Source organism: Rhinichthys klamathensis, unplaced genomic scaffold (genome assembly GCF_029890125.1).
Source record: "Rhinichthys klamathensis goyatoka isolate OS25496 unplaced genomic scaffold, OSU_Roscu_1.1 h1tg000240l_1, whole genome shotgun sequence".
NCBI classification, from domain to species: domain Eukaryota; kingdom Metazoa; phylum Chordata; class Actinopteri; order Cypriniformes; family Leuciscidae; genus Rhinichthys; species Rhinichthys klamathensis.
Window position 1 is genome coordinate 1,621,836 of NW_026606762.1, and position 19,623 is coordinate 1,641,458.

Sequence of the window (19,623 nt, forward strand, 5' to 3'; positions counted from 1 at the left end):
ACACCTCTCCTCTATTCAATAATCCGATTCCCCCTCACCGCCGCCAGCGACACCCAACCCCCGTAGTTATGTTTTAAGGCTCCATTGAGGTTTCCTCTAAAAAGTGCGCCGGGGCACCATAACAGGCACCTCCAAACCAAGCTCCCTTAGTTTGTTTGTGACCTGACATAACCAAATGTTATGGGTGGTTGGCCCTCTTGCCCCCCTTTTTTTTTTTCTTTTTTTTTTTTTTCTTCCATGGCTTTGAGCAAGGTGTGCACTGGTTAGCTCCCCAGCCAGAGACACCACATCCAACCCAGGTATCAAATCAATATTATTCTTTAACATGAGGGAGGGATCTGGCCAGAGGCAGTGAAAGGGAGGGGCCAGTCAGTCCAATCACTAAGTCTGTAATGATTATGCCAACAGGATATGCCAGTTGTACCCACCACCAGCACCTAGAACAGACGCCCGACCCAGACCATTTATGTTTTGAACAAAATTTTATACATATTTATACGTAATATTTTCTGAATTGTCCTTTATATAGAACGAGGGAGGAAGGGAAGACTAATCATTCTATAATAATAATAATAATAATAATGTCAATATCATCATCCCTACTACCACCATCTTTAATAAAAATAAAAATAAAAATAGCAATAGTATGCAGAAATAAAATAAAAGTACAACTTATCGAACATATACATGTATACATACATACACACACACATACATATACACACGCATGCATACATCTACACATATATACAAAATATACATACACACACATACATACAAATAGATACATGTACATACATATATATATATATATATATATATATATATATATATATATATAAAAAGGACATCTATACTGAATAATTATAGTACTTGTACAGTAATACTCAGAGATTATTCATTATTTGTCTATAAACGTGTAGTTTGGAGAATGCGTTGGTCCGGTTCCAGGTTATTGATTTATATGATGATAAGTTAGGAATGGTTTCCAGGTATCAAGAAATGTAGATATAATATTCTTGTTAGTGTATGCTATTTTTTCTAATGTGATGTATTCTATTAGAAGGTTAGTCCAGTGTTTGATATGTATACAGTTCTTGGACTTCCAGTTTTGCAAAATTACTTTCTTGGCGATAGTTAGAGAGATGAGGAGGGGGTTTTTGTATTTGATTGGGAGATTATCAACTTCCATGCAGTTATTAAGTAAACAGAGTGACGGGGATGGAGGGATTCCACAACCCATGATAACGGAGAGTTTTGTGGTCACTGATATCCAAAATGAATGAACTGATTGACAGGTCCATAGGGCATGAAAATAGTCATCTGTGCTCCCCAGTGTCCCTCAGGCCCATTACAAACATCTTTCTTTCGGTGATGTGAATCCTGTGAATAATCTTGAACTGTATGAGCTGGAGGTTAGTGTTATTACTAGTCATTGAAAATGTGTTGTTACAGATTTCCTTCCAGAAGTCGGTGTTGGGGGAGAAGGCTAAATCTTTTTCCCATTTATTCATGGGTATTATAATTGTAGTATCATTATTTAATATAAGTTTATGTAGTTTGGATATTAGTTTGTTGGTATTAGTGATTTTCATTATATCTTCCATTAACTGAGAGGGATGAAGTGGGTTATTAATTATGTTGATCTTGGTTTTAACTATGGATTTAATTTGTTGATATTGTAGAAACTGTTCTCCCCCAAGACCGTACCTCTGGACTAGTATTTTAAATGATACGAATTGGTTGTTTTCAAATAAGTGATGGAGATGAGTGATTCCTTTTTGTTTCCAAGATGGAAAATTGATCGGTTTATTGCATAATTGAAAATCAGGGTTGAACCAAATGGGGGTGTATCTACATGATGTTAATGGTGAATTATTCATTTTGTTTACTTGCCACCAGGCTGTCAGTGTTGATGCAATTGTAATATTATTAAAATAGAGCATTTTCTTAATTGATTTTGGTAGAAAGGCAAGGTCTGAAATTGAAGTATCTTTGCAATGGTTTTGTTCTAATTCCATTCATGAATTATTATGATTATTTTTATCAATCCATTTATATAAATATTGTAGCTGGTTTGCTAAAAAGTAATATTGAAAATTTGGGTACATTTAGCAGTATTAAAAAACATTAATACTGCTAAATGTACCCTAAACTGTAATCTAATCTAATCTGTAAAATATTTTCAAAATTAATATTCATTATAATGTTGAGAAGCCTAAATTCACTTTTAAAATCAGCCATTTTGTCCCAGAATGTTCATATCAGTGCTTTCCTATTAATTGTGGTGGTGCAAAGTTAATCTAAATGTAAACGGGAAATATAAACGCACAATCAAATATTCAATATTGGCTCTAATACATACAATATCAGTATTGATCATCACTAATAAATTAAATCTGTCAGGCAATAATCAGTATGCATATATATAAATACGTATATATTTATATATATATACTGTATATATATATATATATTTTTTTTCAGAGCGATAAAATTAAATAATAATAATTAATAATAAAATTATTAAATATCTTCTGGTTAAAATCAAGTCATGTCCAAACTTTTGTACTATTTTCAAAACTAATTCACTGAAGTCATTTTGCAAATAATAATAAAAAAAAAAAACAGTTGTCAATATTGTTTCATGTTTACCTGGAGTAAAGCACACAAACATATGGATATTTATGGCCAGCTAAACAAAAATAAAAGTTGAATGAATTACTGTGAAGTAAAAAAAAAAAAAAAAAACACTGTTTAATATAATGCATATGATGTTTTATATTTAGGTGTGGAATAGGATTTTTTTAAACAATGGATTTTACTTTTGTGAGCACATAAATTGTGTGAAGGCAAATCAATCTCGGCACCCATTCATCAGACATGTCTCTTTATGCAGGAGGCCTTTTGTAGAAGTCCATCTTGTTTCAGCCCACCTGACTGTGTTTGATAATGTGTTTAGAGCCACCGGGGCTCAACATCCTGCTAGAACAAGAGAAGCCATCAGGACGGGAATCTGATTGACACCGCAGAGCAGTCACAGGAGTGCGGATATGAGCTGGTCCTTCACTGTGGTGTAATTTCATCCTGCAGCAATTATCCTTGATATACAGTATCTATAAATATTCATTTTGTATTTTTTTTCTTTGTCCTCTTTTGTTTATGTCTCACACTTTCTTCCTCCTTCTGTGAAACGGTTCTTATTGTGTCCATACTCTGATTCAGGAAGTCACATTCGTTTCATTGGCTTCCTCTGGGCCTCGTTCAGTGCTTGTGTCCCGCCTTCTTCAGGAAGGGATGGGCTCTGTTTATCTGAGGGCAAGTATGTGCGTTCTCGGAGGTGGATGGTATGACCAAAATCTTATATAACTGCACTAGTAGATTTTGAGCCTCTTTATATAAAGTGTCTTGAAATACTAAATACTAAACAAAGACAATTAATAGAGAGTGACTAATTTTACATCACAGTGCAAGTATATGTCAAGATATAGTTTTTTTTGTGTATTATTATTATAATTATTTTTACACTTTTGTGTTTGAAGAATATACTGAAATACACAGTTTTATCATGAAACTCTAGATGACACAGGCTGATAGGTCATTAACTCAATCTGCTTGCAATCACTTAATTCTCTATATGTCACAGCTGATTGGTTACTGCTGTATCAGTAGCCAATGAGCTTTCTGCTCAACCTTCAAATACTGGTCAGCATTTAGTGCAAAACACCTTCAGAAACCTTCCACCTTCCCCAGCTCCACCTGTATAGATCTGCTACGTGTAATTCATGTACGCTATATTGTACAGCAGAAGCATGTCTTACTTACTCACAGCAGCGTGTCGTGTGTGTATTGGCAGTAGCAAGTCCCGTACGGAGCTTCAACAGCTCGTGTCCTTTTACCTCACACAGACACGCACTGAAAATTTCAAACACTTTTAGCCTTTTATGTTCAAACCGGAGTCAGACAATGATGGAGAGACTCAAGAAGAAGTGACAACATGTAGAATGCAACTGGACATTTCTGAATGGTTAGTTGATGAATTTATGTAGCTTATGTGTAGTTATCTTCTAGTCATTGATTAGCATATTCTGTCATGATAATCTATTAATCGCGTTCTCGGCGCGGGGTTTATGTAAATTGTATGGTTTGTGAGGTCACTAACCCGGGAGAAATGTCGTGTAGTCCCTACCAGCCGTTTGTTGTAGTCCTTAAAAAGCAACTTCTTTAAAAGAAAATATATCCCTTTGCTTTGAACTTTGTAACTTTACAGATGTTGTTTATCCTCAAACAGCAACATTACACACTAACTAAAGTTAGAAAAGACAAATCATAATCAACCACCCCTACACCCCTATATTTCACAATATTACTGTTTTTACTGTAGTTTTGATCAAGTAAATTCAGCCTTGGTGAGTGTTAGAGACTTGTTTCAAAAACCCAAATAAATCTTAATAATTCCAAACTTTTGACTAGTAGTGTAGGTTGATTTTAGCCTATAGAATAAATGCCAGCAGTGAATGCAGTAATTTAACAACATAACGTTAATGTAATCAATGAAGCGGCGATAAAGCAAATAACAAGCACATAACTTGACCTACAGCCTGTCCTACTCCCCCACCCCCCCCCCCCCCCCCCCCCCAAGAGTTAAATATCCATTTTCTTTTCATTATGAAGTGAAATGGGATGTGAAAGCCATTTAACGTTAATTTTATCATCTAGAATTCATCGCTGTCATGCAGCATATTGGCGGTGGCAGAACTCATGACCTTTTCATGTGTACTTGCTGCGATGCGCCCAGCACACACTGATGTAGGGTCATTCTCAAACTGCTTATGAAATGCTGCAAAGCTGCGTTTAATATCTGTTAAAGGACTTCCATTACTTGAAGCCCTATGTCTCTTTTGTTGAGTTGAAAGGCTCTGATAGCTGGCCTGCATGCTTGCGGACTGAATTCCTCTATCAACAAAGAGCCGTTGGGACAACATGCTGAGCAGACTGAGCCACTGGATGTTGCCTAGGTTACGAAGTCTACAAAAGCCACCCCTGATCGTACCAGCGTGGTTTCTAATTAATAGCCAGACATACTGTCACATCACTGACCCTCAGGGACATATAATGGGGATGTGTATGCTTATGATCGTATCATTATTAACATATTCTCATTTAATGTCCCCATGAAATTAAAAAATGAAGTTTGTTAGAGTCTTACTGTTATCTTGAATCTAGTGTGCTCCAAAAACAATGCCATTTAGAAGATATTAGCATTCAAAACTTAGTCTCTAACTTCCGCCAATATGAATCCATGATTTTGATGACATCACTGCACTTCAGCTTCTAATACGATTTGCTGTCCAACCAAATGCTCTCTACACTGATAAAAAATCATTGTGTGGTGAAGTAAATACCACAGAAAAAAAAACGATGTAATTTTTTACATGAAAAAGTTAGTTCAGGCAAGAATAATAATAATAAAAAAATCTAAGTAAATTCTATATTGGTACTCAATTCAAGTGTGTAGAAATTAAAGCGTAAATATCAATGTTATTAAATTAAGTAAAATTACTCAACTTTTCTGATACGGGTGTTCCCATCATGCACTGGGCCTTGCATAATTAATGAGGTTGATTGTTCACTGTTTTCCAGCTGTATTTACACTGTTTTATCATTGCTTTTGTTGTTAGGATTAGTAACTTGCCATTTTGTGATATTTGGAGTTCATTTTTTACTCAAAAGGGCACATTCATACACAAAAACGATCCATCAAATGTTACCGTCATTGTGTATTGTGTACCAGGTATTCAGGACTCTGTGTTCAGATGCTGCTACTTCTTCTGATGTGTAGATGTGGAGCCTCACACAATATCTATTGTGTTATTTAGTTAGTAAGGTATATTATTTTAAGTGTGGTTTAATTCAATGTTATATTGTTTGAGTGAAATGTATTGCAAAGGAAACTTCAACTAAATAGATATTACTCAACCTTTTACTGGGCAAGTTAAAATGACTTAACTTTACTTAACTTAGTTAAGTAGAGTTTACTTAATTCAATATGTGAAATTTACTTGCTTTAAACTTGCTTTTTTACTTATTGTTTATTTCAGTGTAGATTCTGAAGCCCTGCCCCCTACATTATAAAGAGACGCTGAAGCTGTGGCTGAAATCGGTCACTTGTTCACACATTTACTATTTTCTATGGTGAATGGCACATAGTGCACTATCTGGGGGATAGGGAACAATTCAGAGAGTGTAAATATGCATTCCATTGGGGCGAATGAAGTCTGGTTTCATGTAAGTGTCACGTGAACCACCACAGCTCCAGTCCAGAGACACGATAGCACAGAGCGGATCATATACACGAGTCAGACTAAAAAATGTTTCGGACCCATTTGAATTCTGCACAGAATGCTGTATTTTAAAGCGATATGGAGGAGATTAGGAGGAGAAACGGTAAGAGATTAGGAGGAAACTGCGGCTTTACTGAGCTCAATGGCTCTGGCCGAGCTGTGACATAAATGAAACGCTATTGGCTATTTTAAAATAGAGGAGGAGCTGTTCGATATGGGCCGCCCTGTCTTCCTGTTTCAGTGGAAATTATGTAAACACATTGAATAATGCTGCGTGTTTCAAGGCACTTCAGTGGGCCTTTAAAGGGATAGTTCACTCAAAAATAAACAATATTTCATTATTACCCATCAACCCATAAGACTTTTGTTATGTTTTTAATGAAATCTGAGGGATTTCTGTCCCTCCATTGAAAGTTCACCTCCAAATATGATGCTTTAAAACATTCATAAAGAGATTGTAAAAATAAATAACAAATGAACAGTTTAATCCAAGTCTTCTGGAGAGACACGATGAGGGTGAGTAATTGAAGCTTTCATTTTTTCATTTTGGCAGGTTCTTGTTAATTGTAACTTTCGAAAAAGGCTCTGGGCAACATGATTTGATGTGGCAATATCATACATTTGTACATTTATAGTTTATTTGACTATTTTAGCACCATTCCAAATGATCATGATTTATTCAAATTTATGATTGGTCACGAACACTGTGACATTGAAGGCATGGATTTTGTGCTTTTAAGAGCCTTCAGAAAAAATCAGGCATTGGCTAAACATGCTATAATGTCATGAAATATTATCTAAATAAATGTTACTTTAATATGGCTTGTATCTTTCAGTAAAGCTGCCTAGCAAAAATGCTTTTTTGTTTCACGCTCGGTGTGCAAAGACTGCTTTTAAAATAACCATTTCTCCATTTAGTCCATCTTGTACACCAAACACTGCCAAAATAAATTTGCAATCCAGGTGAAAAGCATTTTTACAAGGCACTGTGTTTACGCTGCTTCTGGTTTCATGGCACGTAGCATATTTCTCAGAACAAGGCCAGTCATCTATTATTTTGGTTGTCAAAGCAATTACTCTGCTGAGAGAATAATGCATAAATAGCCAAATCATACATTTGCCAAATGACAGTTGCACATTTTATTAGCCAGCACATTATAGCAGCAGATGTTACCATCCAGTTTGAGAGCTCAGATAAATTAGCCATGTGTCACCTAAATGCGAGCCATTTATTGATGTATATTGTACTCCTTTATTATTCCTTAATTGATTTCCCAATCTGGGCTGCGTTTCCCAAAAGCATTGTGAGCCAGGTTGATCGTAGACACCATTGGTGGCGATTGTTCTACAATCAACTTAGGCATACGATGCTTTTTGGAAACACAGCCCTCATCTGTTGACAAGTACACAATGTCTTACAAAGCAATTATCTCTTGTGAAAAAGAAGTGTGCCTATTTGAATGAACACTTAGCTTCAAATCCTAAAAGTTTATTAAAAAAATAATATAATAATAATGAAATAAAAGGCTACTTAAGTGTACTTGGAGGAGACTTTTATGACTCTTTCTTACACTTAAAAAGTGTACTTTGATGAACATTTCAAATAATTGTTCCAATAATCTTGTCATCCTTTAAAGAAGTATACACTTATTTTATGACTAATATACTAAAGCACATGTGAAGTTCTTGATTATAATTCTATCTGTAGTGTGTTATTTGATATATTACTACTATTTTTTAATGCACTTAATTTAAAGTTCAATTTCAAAGGTGTAATTACAAATATATTTAAATACATGACATACAAGTTTAAATATAAATTAAAGTATATTTTTTTGTCATTACATTCAGAAGTACACTCTAATCATATTCCAATGGCAATATAATTATTCAATATAAAGATGTACATAAATCCTACTTTAAGGTAGCCTGGTTAAAACCAGACCATTCTCAGTTGTAACTGAGTTATGGTCTGGCAAAGCGTCATAGACAAATCATTTCCAGAGGGGCGTCACCAACGGACGTCGCGGATAGACCTAAAACCAGTCAGAGCGATGAAGGAGATGACGTATGCAGAGCGGCGGAGAAACATCTCCGAGTGTTGTTCTTTGCTCGGTTTTTAACAAAAAGGAAACGTTTAAACCGCTTAAAACAGACGTGATTGGAACGAGTGATGTTCGACGGCGGCATCCATCTTTGTAATGTTGGCTACAAAATCTGCTTCAAAATCCCAGCGCTGTCGTCATCGTGTAAAGCCCGCCCCAACGTTTCTGATTGGTGCCTCGATTTCGACGGATTGGAAATGGGCTTGAATGAGCTCTTTGCCAGACTAACTTTCAGAGCAAATCTAAATTTGCTGGAAGTTGTCTGGGTTTTCCCAGGCTAACTTTAAGGTGCAGTAAGTGATTTCTGAGAAATGCTGTTGAAAGTGGATCGAACCTAGCAACATCAGCAGTAGCCAATCAGCAGTAGGGGGCGTGTCCATCCATGGAGAGAGAGAATGAGCAAGAGGGAGATTTGAAGACTTTAGAAAGAGAGATGGCTGACATAAAGACACATCCACTCTTGCATTGAGTGTCCGTACATTTTAGGGGTGGAGCAATGAAGGGAGGGGTGTGTTTGTTTGTGCTGATTTCAAATATCAACAGTGTTTCTGAGAAATCGCTTACTGCACCTTAAATGGATCAAAAATCTGTTAAAATAAGTTCAAAAGCATAAGTTCAAATAATCACATTTAATATAGATTTAAACTATTAAACTATTTTCATTTAATTGGAAATAACATGCAGTTAAGTGTCTGATAACATTAAAATAACACACAATAGTGCAAACTGAATGTAAAGTATTATTTCTGTAATACGTACTCGGTAACACTTTAATGTGTTAAAGGGACCATTAAAATAAAGTGAAAGCAAGTACTCTTAAAAGTATGATAAAGTCATCTTCTTTTTCACAAGGGAGAATAGTATTGTGGAACTGGTATCTAAGTGCTAGTATACAACCTTCAGGGCTCTTAAACATTTGGCCCCCAGCCAGGATAGAATAGCTACAAATCATTTTTAATTTTCTGCATTTGTTATGTTTGAAAAAGGCCTGTCCATGTTTCAACAACTATAACTCCAACAATAGCTGCATATAGTTATATTCATGGTTGTAAAACCACGTTTATTGGTTGAGAACACCCCTTGCCTTGCATCCCCAGGTCATTTGAGATTGATTTTGAGATCCCTTTTATAATGTCTTAAGAAGAGAGTTATATCAAAAGGCCTTAATATGGAAAATTGGTAAGAGTGAAATACAAGAAAGAATTAATTTTCAATCAGCAAGCAGAAATACAGAATATTGATTTTCCATCTCGGCAGTCAGATGTTGCGTGTATGTGCACAGGGTCCAATAAATCCCATTCCTGCACTAGTGCTTAAAACACGCTGCAGTGTGTGGCGTGTTAGCAGCACGGCTCCAGTGTTTATTCAGAGCTGCCGTTTGGGTGGGTGTTTGTTCGCCCTCTTGGTAGCCAGTATCCAACAGAGCCGTATTTGATTCCGTCAGTGATCCAGACTGACCCCTTCAGTATCAGTTTTCTGACTGGGGACTCTGTAGTCATGATTTCACACAGGTCCAGGTTGCAATGCTGTTGCTCCCAACAATGCCACTTCCCCATTCCGTCTATCCTTTGCGGTCAGTTCCCACAGCCTGAAATATTGCAGAAGGGCTGTTTTTAAGGAGGAGTGTGAACATTATTTGAGATAGGGACTTGAGTTGTAATAAGAGGCCTGTGTGAGTATAAAGGCCATTCACACCAAGGACGATAACTATAACAATAAAGATATAGTTCTAAAAATCATTCTAAATGTAAAAGAATAGCAGATTCCAAACCACAAGTATAATGGCCCTGGCACAGAGAAACAACATTGTTGGAATTACTTTCAGAATGATTATTTGTTTCCATTGGATGAATGATAAAAACATTGACAGCCAATCAGAATCCATCCTGCTTCAAGAGCTCGAGCATTTAAAGGGGCAGGCGACACAAAACTGCAGCACGTTTATCATAAAAAGAACGTTATCGTGCATTAAGGGAAACGCTAATAATATTAGTTTTAGTTATAGTTCTTGTTGTGAATGGTGCACGACAAATAAAGTTAGTGTCCCCTAAAAGAACTAATCGATTCTGAGTGGCCTGAAATGATTCATCAGCAATTACAGTCTCACTTCATGTTACATACCTACGTAACAATGTAACACATTTGCATAATGCCAGCCTATGGTCTACATTGGCTTCCCACGAACACTGTAGCTGTAGCCGAGACTGGAATAGTTTGGTTTGTGTTGTTGACGTGTTGTATGGGAAACGCACCCCAATTTAGAGACAATAACAATGACCTTTCCCTATATATACAGAGTTGCAAACAAGTTTTATTTAATTATTGTTATATTATTTGTACAGTTTTTTTTTTAAACTATACTTTTATGAGTTTAATAGCTCAATATAACTAAGCACTTCTTTTTCCACAGAGGGTTTAACTGAAAATAGAACACCAGTGAAGGCATTTAAACACTTGTCGGGTTGTTGAGCACAATCGGTGTAAGACTGTGCATGTAAATGGACTCAGTGTTATTTTCCTTTTATAGACTCTGACATGTTTGACTATCAGGGGAATGCCAACAATCTCTCTGTCTGACCCTCACAGAGTCCCCGCTGAAAGGAGATGACAATCAAGAAGATCGATCTTTTGCCGACTCGTCCTTGTTCAACCACTGGGGCCAGGATCTGGGACCAGAGAGCCGTCGAGTGGCCCTCAAGATGTTTCAGTATTACGGCTACAACGGTTATCTCAGCGACCGCCTCTCCATGGACAGGCCCATCCCAGACTACAGGCCTAATGGGTGAGTGTATTGCAGTCAATCATATTTATTTTTATAGCACTTTATACAATAGATTGCTTTAAACCAAACTGCTTTACAGTGTTAAACTGAAGAAAACAGGGTCAGTGTTTCTTTCAATTAGAATTACACTTCAATTTCTACTATAAAGCAGCGCTCCAGTGTTTATGTTTTCACTCGTGGACATCTGACCTCGAAGGATTGAACAGAAGAAATGAACCAGAGAAGATTTCCAACCTAAAGAAGGCGGAGCCTCAGAGCCACACCCACCTATTGCATCATCGGCATGGACCAATCGTAGTTCGAAGGTGTTTTCTAACCAGAGCAAACTTTTCCAGAAAGTTCGCTTTGGAAAGCTGCTGTGAACTCCAGAAAACAAGTGTAGTTTTTTTTTTTTTATGTACAGTTCACATACAGAGACAGTACTGATGTCTGTAGGGGATATTTGTTTTCTAAAAGGTCGATTAAATTATCAAAATATGAGGAAAAATATTTTTTTAATATTCCATATATGAAGGAAAAACAAAGCACTAAACTTGGTTAAGTTTTTTTTTAAACGCATAGAAAAACCAAAAGCTCACAGGAAAATACAAAACATAAATTGACTACAGCATAATCGGTTATTAATATTTCATTGGTTCTCTCTTGTTTTTGCCTGTGTGCATAATTTCTTTGTATGACAGCCTGGTGAACAATTATGCCCGCACAATTTGGCTGGTTTCATTGCATTATCACAAATAAAACAACTGACCCCAAGCACAACTTGTCACGATCACGCCAGGCTCTCCCTCCCACACTCTATATGGTGAATTAATCACACACACCTGACACTAGTGTTGCACGGTGCACCGATACTTCAAAAGTATCGCAATTCTCGGAAATTAAAAACATCACGATTCCTAAATTTATTAGTATCGATGCTTCTAAGAATGACCGAGTTCCAGATTTGTAAGAGACGTATTTAATGTTGGTGTGTGCAACGCACGCTTCCAGTGCCTCCCTATGGACGCCTGTGTTCCTCCTCACGCACGCAGCAAAGAAGCTGCAGCTGTCATGTGACAAACACTACAGCGAGATGGCAATCCGGAGAGTCGGGACTTTTCCCAGTGGGCCGGTAGTGTTTCGAGGCCGCGAGGGCCGGTCTGATAGTTATACATTGCAAGTTCTTAGCAACACTATCCGGCGGCCTGGTGTGCGGCCGCTGCCCGCTGGTCAAACTGTGCAGAATAGAGAGCAGAGAGTCTCCGCAACGGCGATAGATTGAAGCGCGCGTCCGAGTGAAGACTGCGCGAGCCGCAAAAGACACTGTATCCATGACACTGATAGCAGCGAAAAAGAGCGCTCCGCTTGATTTAAAAAACAACAGATTTTAGCGCTAGATATCTTATTTAATAGAAAACTAAATGAATGCTCTGCTAGTTAACTGCTTTCCCCCCAACTTTCATAGTTAACGTTAATAATTTGCAAGCTGCTAAAATAAAGCATACAAAACATCCGCTAAAATGATCTATAGGCTATATGATTATAATCAGAGCATGTGCATGGTTGTCAGTGATTTATTTATATTAGGTTATTACAGTATTTAAAGAGCACAGACCTACGCAAAGGAGGTGTAGCTATTTGTGAAACGCCTTGTAAGAAATACTTTTCCTTTTCATGAAAAGTGTCGAAAAAGTATTCGAAATCGCAATTCTTGACTTGGTATCGGTATCGAAACAATACTTTTGGTATCGTGACAACACTACCTGACACACATCTGCCCTCATCACCAGCACTATATAGCACACACACAACCTCAGACTTTCTCTGGCCTCGTCTTATTCAACAGACTCATTTACCTTGCTAATTACATGCTAGAACGTCATGTGATACAGTTGTAATCGCGATCCTGTCATTCCTCGTCTCCTCCCTTGTGTGTGTGATCAGTAAACGTCTCAGGTTACGACTGTAACCTTTGTTCCCTGAGAACAGGGAACGAGACAATACGTCATTCGACGCTATGGGGAACGCCTCAGGCGTGACAGGTGTCTGAATTCACTATCAAATCACGTCAATCATATTGACCAGCGACAGCCCGTGAATCATTAGCGTGAATGATTAACGTGCGACCTGGAAGTATATAAGGGCGCCTTGCAAACATGACAAATCACCTTATCGTCTGAAGGGACTGTACGGCAGGCAAGCCCCGAGGCATGGCAGGGAGACGTATTGTCTCGTTCCCTGTTCTCAGGGAACAAAGGTTACAGTCTTAACCTGAGACGTTCCCTTTCGAAGGGAACTCAAAAATACGTCATTCGACGCTATGGGGAACGAAATACCCACTCCGCCATGCTGAGGGAGTGCATGCCCAAAGGCAGTGACAACTGTCAGAACCAGCAATTTCAAATGAAACGCTAGAACCACTCACCGTCAGGTCACACTGGGCTGTCAGTGACAGCATTCCCTACGGTCATAGCCCAAGCTATAAGCCTAGCAGGAAAACCTCCATAAACGTGGTTAAATAATAGGCCTACCTGGGCCTGCTCAAAGGCCTAGGACCGCAACTTTAATTAGAAGGGGTCCCTTCTAGGGAATGTGGCTAGGGAACCCGAAGGAACCCCAGCCAGTCACTATTCAGGGGAACGTACTCACCCCGAAGTGCCACCAGGACGGCCTGACCTGGCGTCAGAGCATAGACACTTAGTCTGGCCACTTCCTGTCTGTTCGAAAACAGAGCCTCTGGACACTTGCCTTAGGTAAGGCATCCAACCCGAGGGACTGCGAAGCTGGCAGTGAACCACTCGGCCCGGATCTCAGAGACGGGATATCCCGGAGAGTATGACTCAGCATAGTACTTTCCAACCCTTGCTAGCGAGGGGAGTTCCTCTACTCGATCCACGGATCAACCCAGTGTCTGTGTTTCAAAACACTGAGGAGGCCTGTGAAGGCATAAAGGACTGATCTAACTGGGAGGCCTCACGAGAGGCCTACGACCGTCTGACCAGACTCAGGAGTCCGCGTGCTCACCGTGACCCTCAATGCGGGGAGCATATTGGTCCCCCTGGTAGGCAAAACCAGGCTGTAGGCAGGAAAGAGGTTCCGGGAGGGAACCAGTAGCAGAGAATGAACACTTAAGTCGAGCCAGGGCACAAGCTCGCCTTCAGCAGCTGCCTGATAAGGCCAGCTGAAATGATAGCAAGAAGCCACTAGCTTCCTGAACCCAGCACCGCTAGGGAACCACTTACAAGGAGGCCTGGAGAGGCCTACTACCTGATAGCAACAATATGTGGTCACCTACAGGGAGGCCTAGAGAGGCCTACTACCCGATAACGATAGTACGTGGGGAACTCACCCTCAGGGAGGCCTGGTGAGGCCTACTACCTGATAATCACAGCATGTGGGAACTCGTCTTCAGGGAGGCCTGGCGAGGCCTACTACCTGATAACCATCTTAAATGGGAATTCACCTTCAGGGAGGCCTGAGTGGCCTACTACCTGATAGCAACTGGTAGCTGAGTCCGGGTGATAGTTCCAAGGCAGCCTGCTAAGGCCAGCCAGCTGGGAACTCGCCTTTCAGGGAGGCCTGGTTGGGCCTACTAGCTGATAACAAGTCAATTCTGCTACAAATGAACACTGTTGGGAACCACACTACACCAACGTAACTATTGGGCCCACCCACAGGCGGCCTAGTAAGGCTAGCTACCTGTAGCGGCTATAAAGTATGTCCCACAATGTTGGGACTCACCTCCGAGGAGGCCTGTTTAAGGCCTACTACCCACCGGTGAGCCAACTGCCCGAACCACCAAGGCCAACCATTCCTCTCGAGAAGTGGCCTACAGCGCCCTATTGGGAGCTGCCCATACAAGGAGGCCTGCTGAGGCCTACTACCTGATGGCGCAGCCTTCGTTGGCAGAAAAGCTGTTTACACAGCGCCTACAGCATCCTGGTGCCTAATCACATTGCCCACGGCAGTGTACTCAGAAAGAGAGCTTAGCACCCTTAAAACAAGGGGAGTACAACATACGCCACTCTGCCTCAACGGAGGCCCCAGTTAGTCAGGGGCCTACCATCTATGCATGGGCGTCAGCTCAGGGCAATGCTCTGGCTACAGGGGAGCGTACTTCGACCAAAGAAGAAGTGAAGGCTTACTTCACACTCGACCCGAGCCATAGTGGTGCGAGGTAGGATAAACAGAACTGGGAGTGAAGTACTCAGACCTACCCTGAATCACAGGGGAATACTCACACCTCACCCTGAGGTTACGAGGGGGCGGGCCTGCCAGCGGCTCTAGGGGTGACAGAAATGTATCTGTGCCCAACCTAGGGGAGTGGGGCTTGAATGAAAGCCAACCACCTACAACCCGGCGCTCGAGCAGTAGCTCAGCGAGGTAAGTGAAGCCCATACTGGCGGCCTAAATCCGTAGGCCAGTTCTGCACGGCAGGGTCGGGCAGGAGACTCAGTCTTCTTCGTGAAGCGAAAGACGGCCTAACCCTGCTCAAAAGGACTTATATACCACGGAGGCCTAACTGAGGCCTACCATGTCCCTATAAACCATCCTCTGCACCACGCTGCATTACTCTAGTCACCCCAGAATGCAGAGAAGGGGGCGGGCCTTGGCCTAACGACTCCCATGGGAGGAGGCTGATATACAGGGATGTCCAAAAACCTACATTCACAAAGTGAAGGGTCAGAGGAAGAAATGCTAATTTAGCAGAACACCTCTAATATCCCTGGCACAGCCTAGGCCAGCTACAGAGGCGGCCCTGGTGAGGGCCAACCTGTAAGCATAGATCTATCTGAGGGCTCAGAGGAGCCACAGCATACTAAAGAATATAGTCTGTATTATTCCATACAAAGGGCTGCAGAACGCTCACCCTAATGAAAACTCAACAGAGCTCAAGGGGCGAAATACTCAGAAAAGTCAAAACGGTCCCATGGGCCGGACATAAGATCTATCTGAAGCTCTAGCGTCAGTCAACACTCTAAGTAAAACATACTATCAGAGAGAGACCAACTACTCTACCCTGAGGTGGCTAACAGCCCAAAGGCTAACATAGTTATCGTTCAGGCCACCTAACGGGGAACTTCAGGGCCCTAATAATCCAATAAAGTTATCTTACCTTTATTACCTTGACATGACCCCATAACTCTTTATACAGGGAACGAGGTCTGTAAAGAGAAATATGTTATTTTTTATCACAAAAAATATACTCCTTGAAAAGACCAGCAGCTCACCTGCGGCGTGCAAAGTGAAGACTCGCCAGAAGTTCTATACGAACCTGGGAACCGCCACTTTACATGGCTGAAAGGGGCGTTTCCACCAACCAGGCCCGGGTGATTTGTCATGTTTGCAAGGCGCCCTTATATACTTCCAGGTCGCACGTTAATCATTCACGCTAATGATTCACGGGCTGTCGCCGGTCAATATGATTGACGTGATTTGATAGTGATTTCAGACACCTGTCACGCCTGAGGCGTTCCCCATAGCGTCGAATGACGTATTGTTGAGTTACATTTCACAGGTATATTCTCCATCTGTAAATGTTAGAGTCAAACAAATATGTCCATTTCACTGTCAGGAGAGGACGAGCTTCTGCAAGTGAATCTCCGCTAAAATTCAAGCTTCTGTGAACTAGCGCCGCCGCGCGCATGCGCGTCAAACAGACGGAGCACAATAGAATAGTAGCGCAATAATTCTGACTAAAATAAACATATTGCTAAAATATTTGTTGTTGGAGACAATAAATGTTTACTTTATGTGGAATTTTAAACCTACAAGTATATTTTTATGAAAGTGACCATTATAATCAAATGCAGGCTAATATAATTAGTTTGTGCTTTTGTTTTTGTTTTTATTTTCATTTTTAGTTTAGCCTTTAGTCAATTAAAAACAAAATCTTTTTGCTACATTACATTCACTATATTTGTTTCCATATCCTTCAATATCAACATTGTTTGTAGGATATCATTGGGCAGAATGTGAAATAACATTTTTTTTAAATAAATACATATTTTCTTTATCCAATTAGAAAAACGTAGAAAGTACCGAGATATATATCACATATCGCCATTTAACCAAAAAATACCGAGATATGATTTTTTGGCCATATCGCCCAGCCCTACTATCAAGACTACCAGTTCTGCACTTCTCTACAGTATATTGATCATCTTACCTGTGAATTTGACTGCGTTCCTGCTGCTTCACTAATAAACTAACCTGTTTGAACTGATCCGTGTCGAAACAATCGGTATAAAATGTACTGTTTCTGTATGTGAACTGTAACTGTATTTTCCAGTCTGTTATGGGTTGAAAGCATGGCAACATACAGTTTACACCAACCGACTCTATTTTGACAGGCTTTGAAAGAGGTGTGTGTGGAAAAACATAATTACTCCATAGCCTGTAATTACTGGATGTGTCTTGCTGGCAGCAACATAAAGAACTCCTTCACATCTGATCACATCTGTTCTTTTCTCTCCGTGGTGCCAAATTGCTATTGAGTACCTGGGTCTGAAAACGTTGAAAACCCACTTGTTATAAACTCCAGTCTGCCAAGAACATCAAAACATCACCTATCATTGTAAAAGACCTCCATATTTACCAAAAAGGTCTTGTTTTTCTAATTGCCTTTTGGCTTTTTCATTTGTATTTCTCTGCGTTTTCCCACGTTAAGGAAACAGAATAGGGCCTGAAACTCTTAAACATAGTCATTTTTAAACAAGTGGTCGGCAAAGGAATAAAAACCTCAGGAGGTCAAACTAAATATTATATGGGCTGTTTTATTTATTTAAAATTTTGCATGAGGTTTGCAGTTCTGCAACTCTGCAACTCTGTCACTAAAATTTGGGACGTCTAAATACAGTTTCAAATGCCGATTTGTGAGATTTTGTTATTTTCTAGCAATAATTTTTAAATGAACAACAATTAAATAGTATACACAACACATATCAAATTTAAAGGGATAGTTCACCCAAAAATGAAAATTAGCCCATGATTTACTCACCCTGAAGCCATCCTAGGTGTGTACAGACAAATACAATCTGAGTTATATTGATTTTTTTTTTATATATTTAATTTCCAAGCTTTATAATGGGAGTGAATGGCTGGTGAAAATTTTAAGCCCAAAAAAGGGCATCCATCCATTTTAAAAGTAAACCAAATGACTCCAGGGGGTTAATAAAGGCTTTCTGAAGTGAAGCCATGAGTTTGTCTAAGGAAGTTTGGATTAGCCAGAACATTTTTTTAATATAACTCCAATTGTATTTGTCTGAATGTTATACATACCTAGGATGGCTTAAGGGGTGAGTAAATCTTTGAGTTATTTTTTGGGGTAAACTATCCCTTTAAGAAGTATACATATTAAAAATGGGTAAGTTGGGACCAAAATACTGGATTGTACTTATTGATAAACATATATTTCCCATAAAATAAATGAATATTATTAATATGATTCAAATTACTGATCATGTTATCCCCAGTTAAAATAACTTGGGTAATAGGGTTGAATGGATAGGCATGATCAAATTAATTAAATTATTTAATTGAATTTTAATTGGATACATTTCAGAAAGTCAAGACCTCCAAGGAGAGACTGGCCACAAATACATTTGATGAATTTCAAACTAGCTTGGTTCATTTTAGTAATGCTTTATTTAACATATCTTCCATGGGGTTTGTGTTTTAAAAACTAACATGACACCAATTGTTCCCTGTTCTTGGAAATGCCTTCACATATTAACATTTTTGTTTCATCTGTTCCCGCAGGTGCAAAAACATGTCTTACCCGTCCAACCTCCCGCAGGTTAGTATAGTCTTCATCTTTGTGAATGAGGCGCTCTCAGTCATCCTACGCTCCATCCATTCGGCCATGAACCGAACCCCCCACCATCTGCTCAAAGAGATCATACTGGTAGATGACAACAGCAATAACGGTAGGTTTACACACAGCATGTTTGTTGGTTGTATTGTGTTTGCCATTAATGAGCAGCATTGGTGTAACTACTTCCTGTGAGACTGGAACAAATTTAAGCTGCGGCAACAACATTAATTTCCTTTTAGTTTTCTCTTGTGTTGGACTAGCTAGTTCTCAGTGTGGGGCTTATAGTCTTACTTATTAGCGCTGTATGGCTTCTCAACATTCTGTCTTTAATCGAACCCTTCCGTCTGCTTAATTAGCTGCTCTGCTCATTGGATTAAAGTGATTGGTGAAAGAAATACTAATCAGCTGAAAACTGAGAAATATTTACCCCAGAAAGATTAAACCTAAGAAACGTGATGAATTGCTTTTTTTCCCCCGACACCATGTGCCTCATGCTCTGGACTAATGATGCATTTAGTGGATTGTCTGCTAGCCTTTAATAGAAAGCACAGGTTGCTCCGTATTGCATTATTTCCACCAATCTTTTTTTTTTTTCCT

The 19,623-nt window shown here is 39.5% G+C and overlaps 1 protein-coding gene across 1 annotated transcript in view; it reads left to right on the top strand.

Annotated features, from left to right (window-relative positions):
- The window catches only part of galnt18b (UDP-N-acetyl-alpha-D-galactosamine:polypeptide N-acetylgalactosaminyltransferase 18b), a 120,879-nt gene that overhangs the window by 35,755 nt on the left and 65,501 nt on the right, over window positions 1-19,623 (top strand). Inside the window, exons 2-3 of the mRNA XM_056265736.1 lie at window positions 11,036-11,231; window positions 18,972-19,138. Coding sequence (XP_056121711.1) covers window positions 11,036-11,231; window positions 18,972-19,138 — 363 coding nt within the window. The remainder of the gene's footprint in view (window positions 1-11,035; window positions 11,232-18,971; window positions 19,139-19,623) is intronic.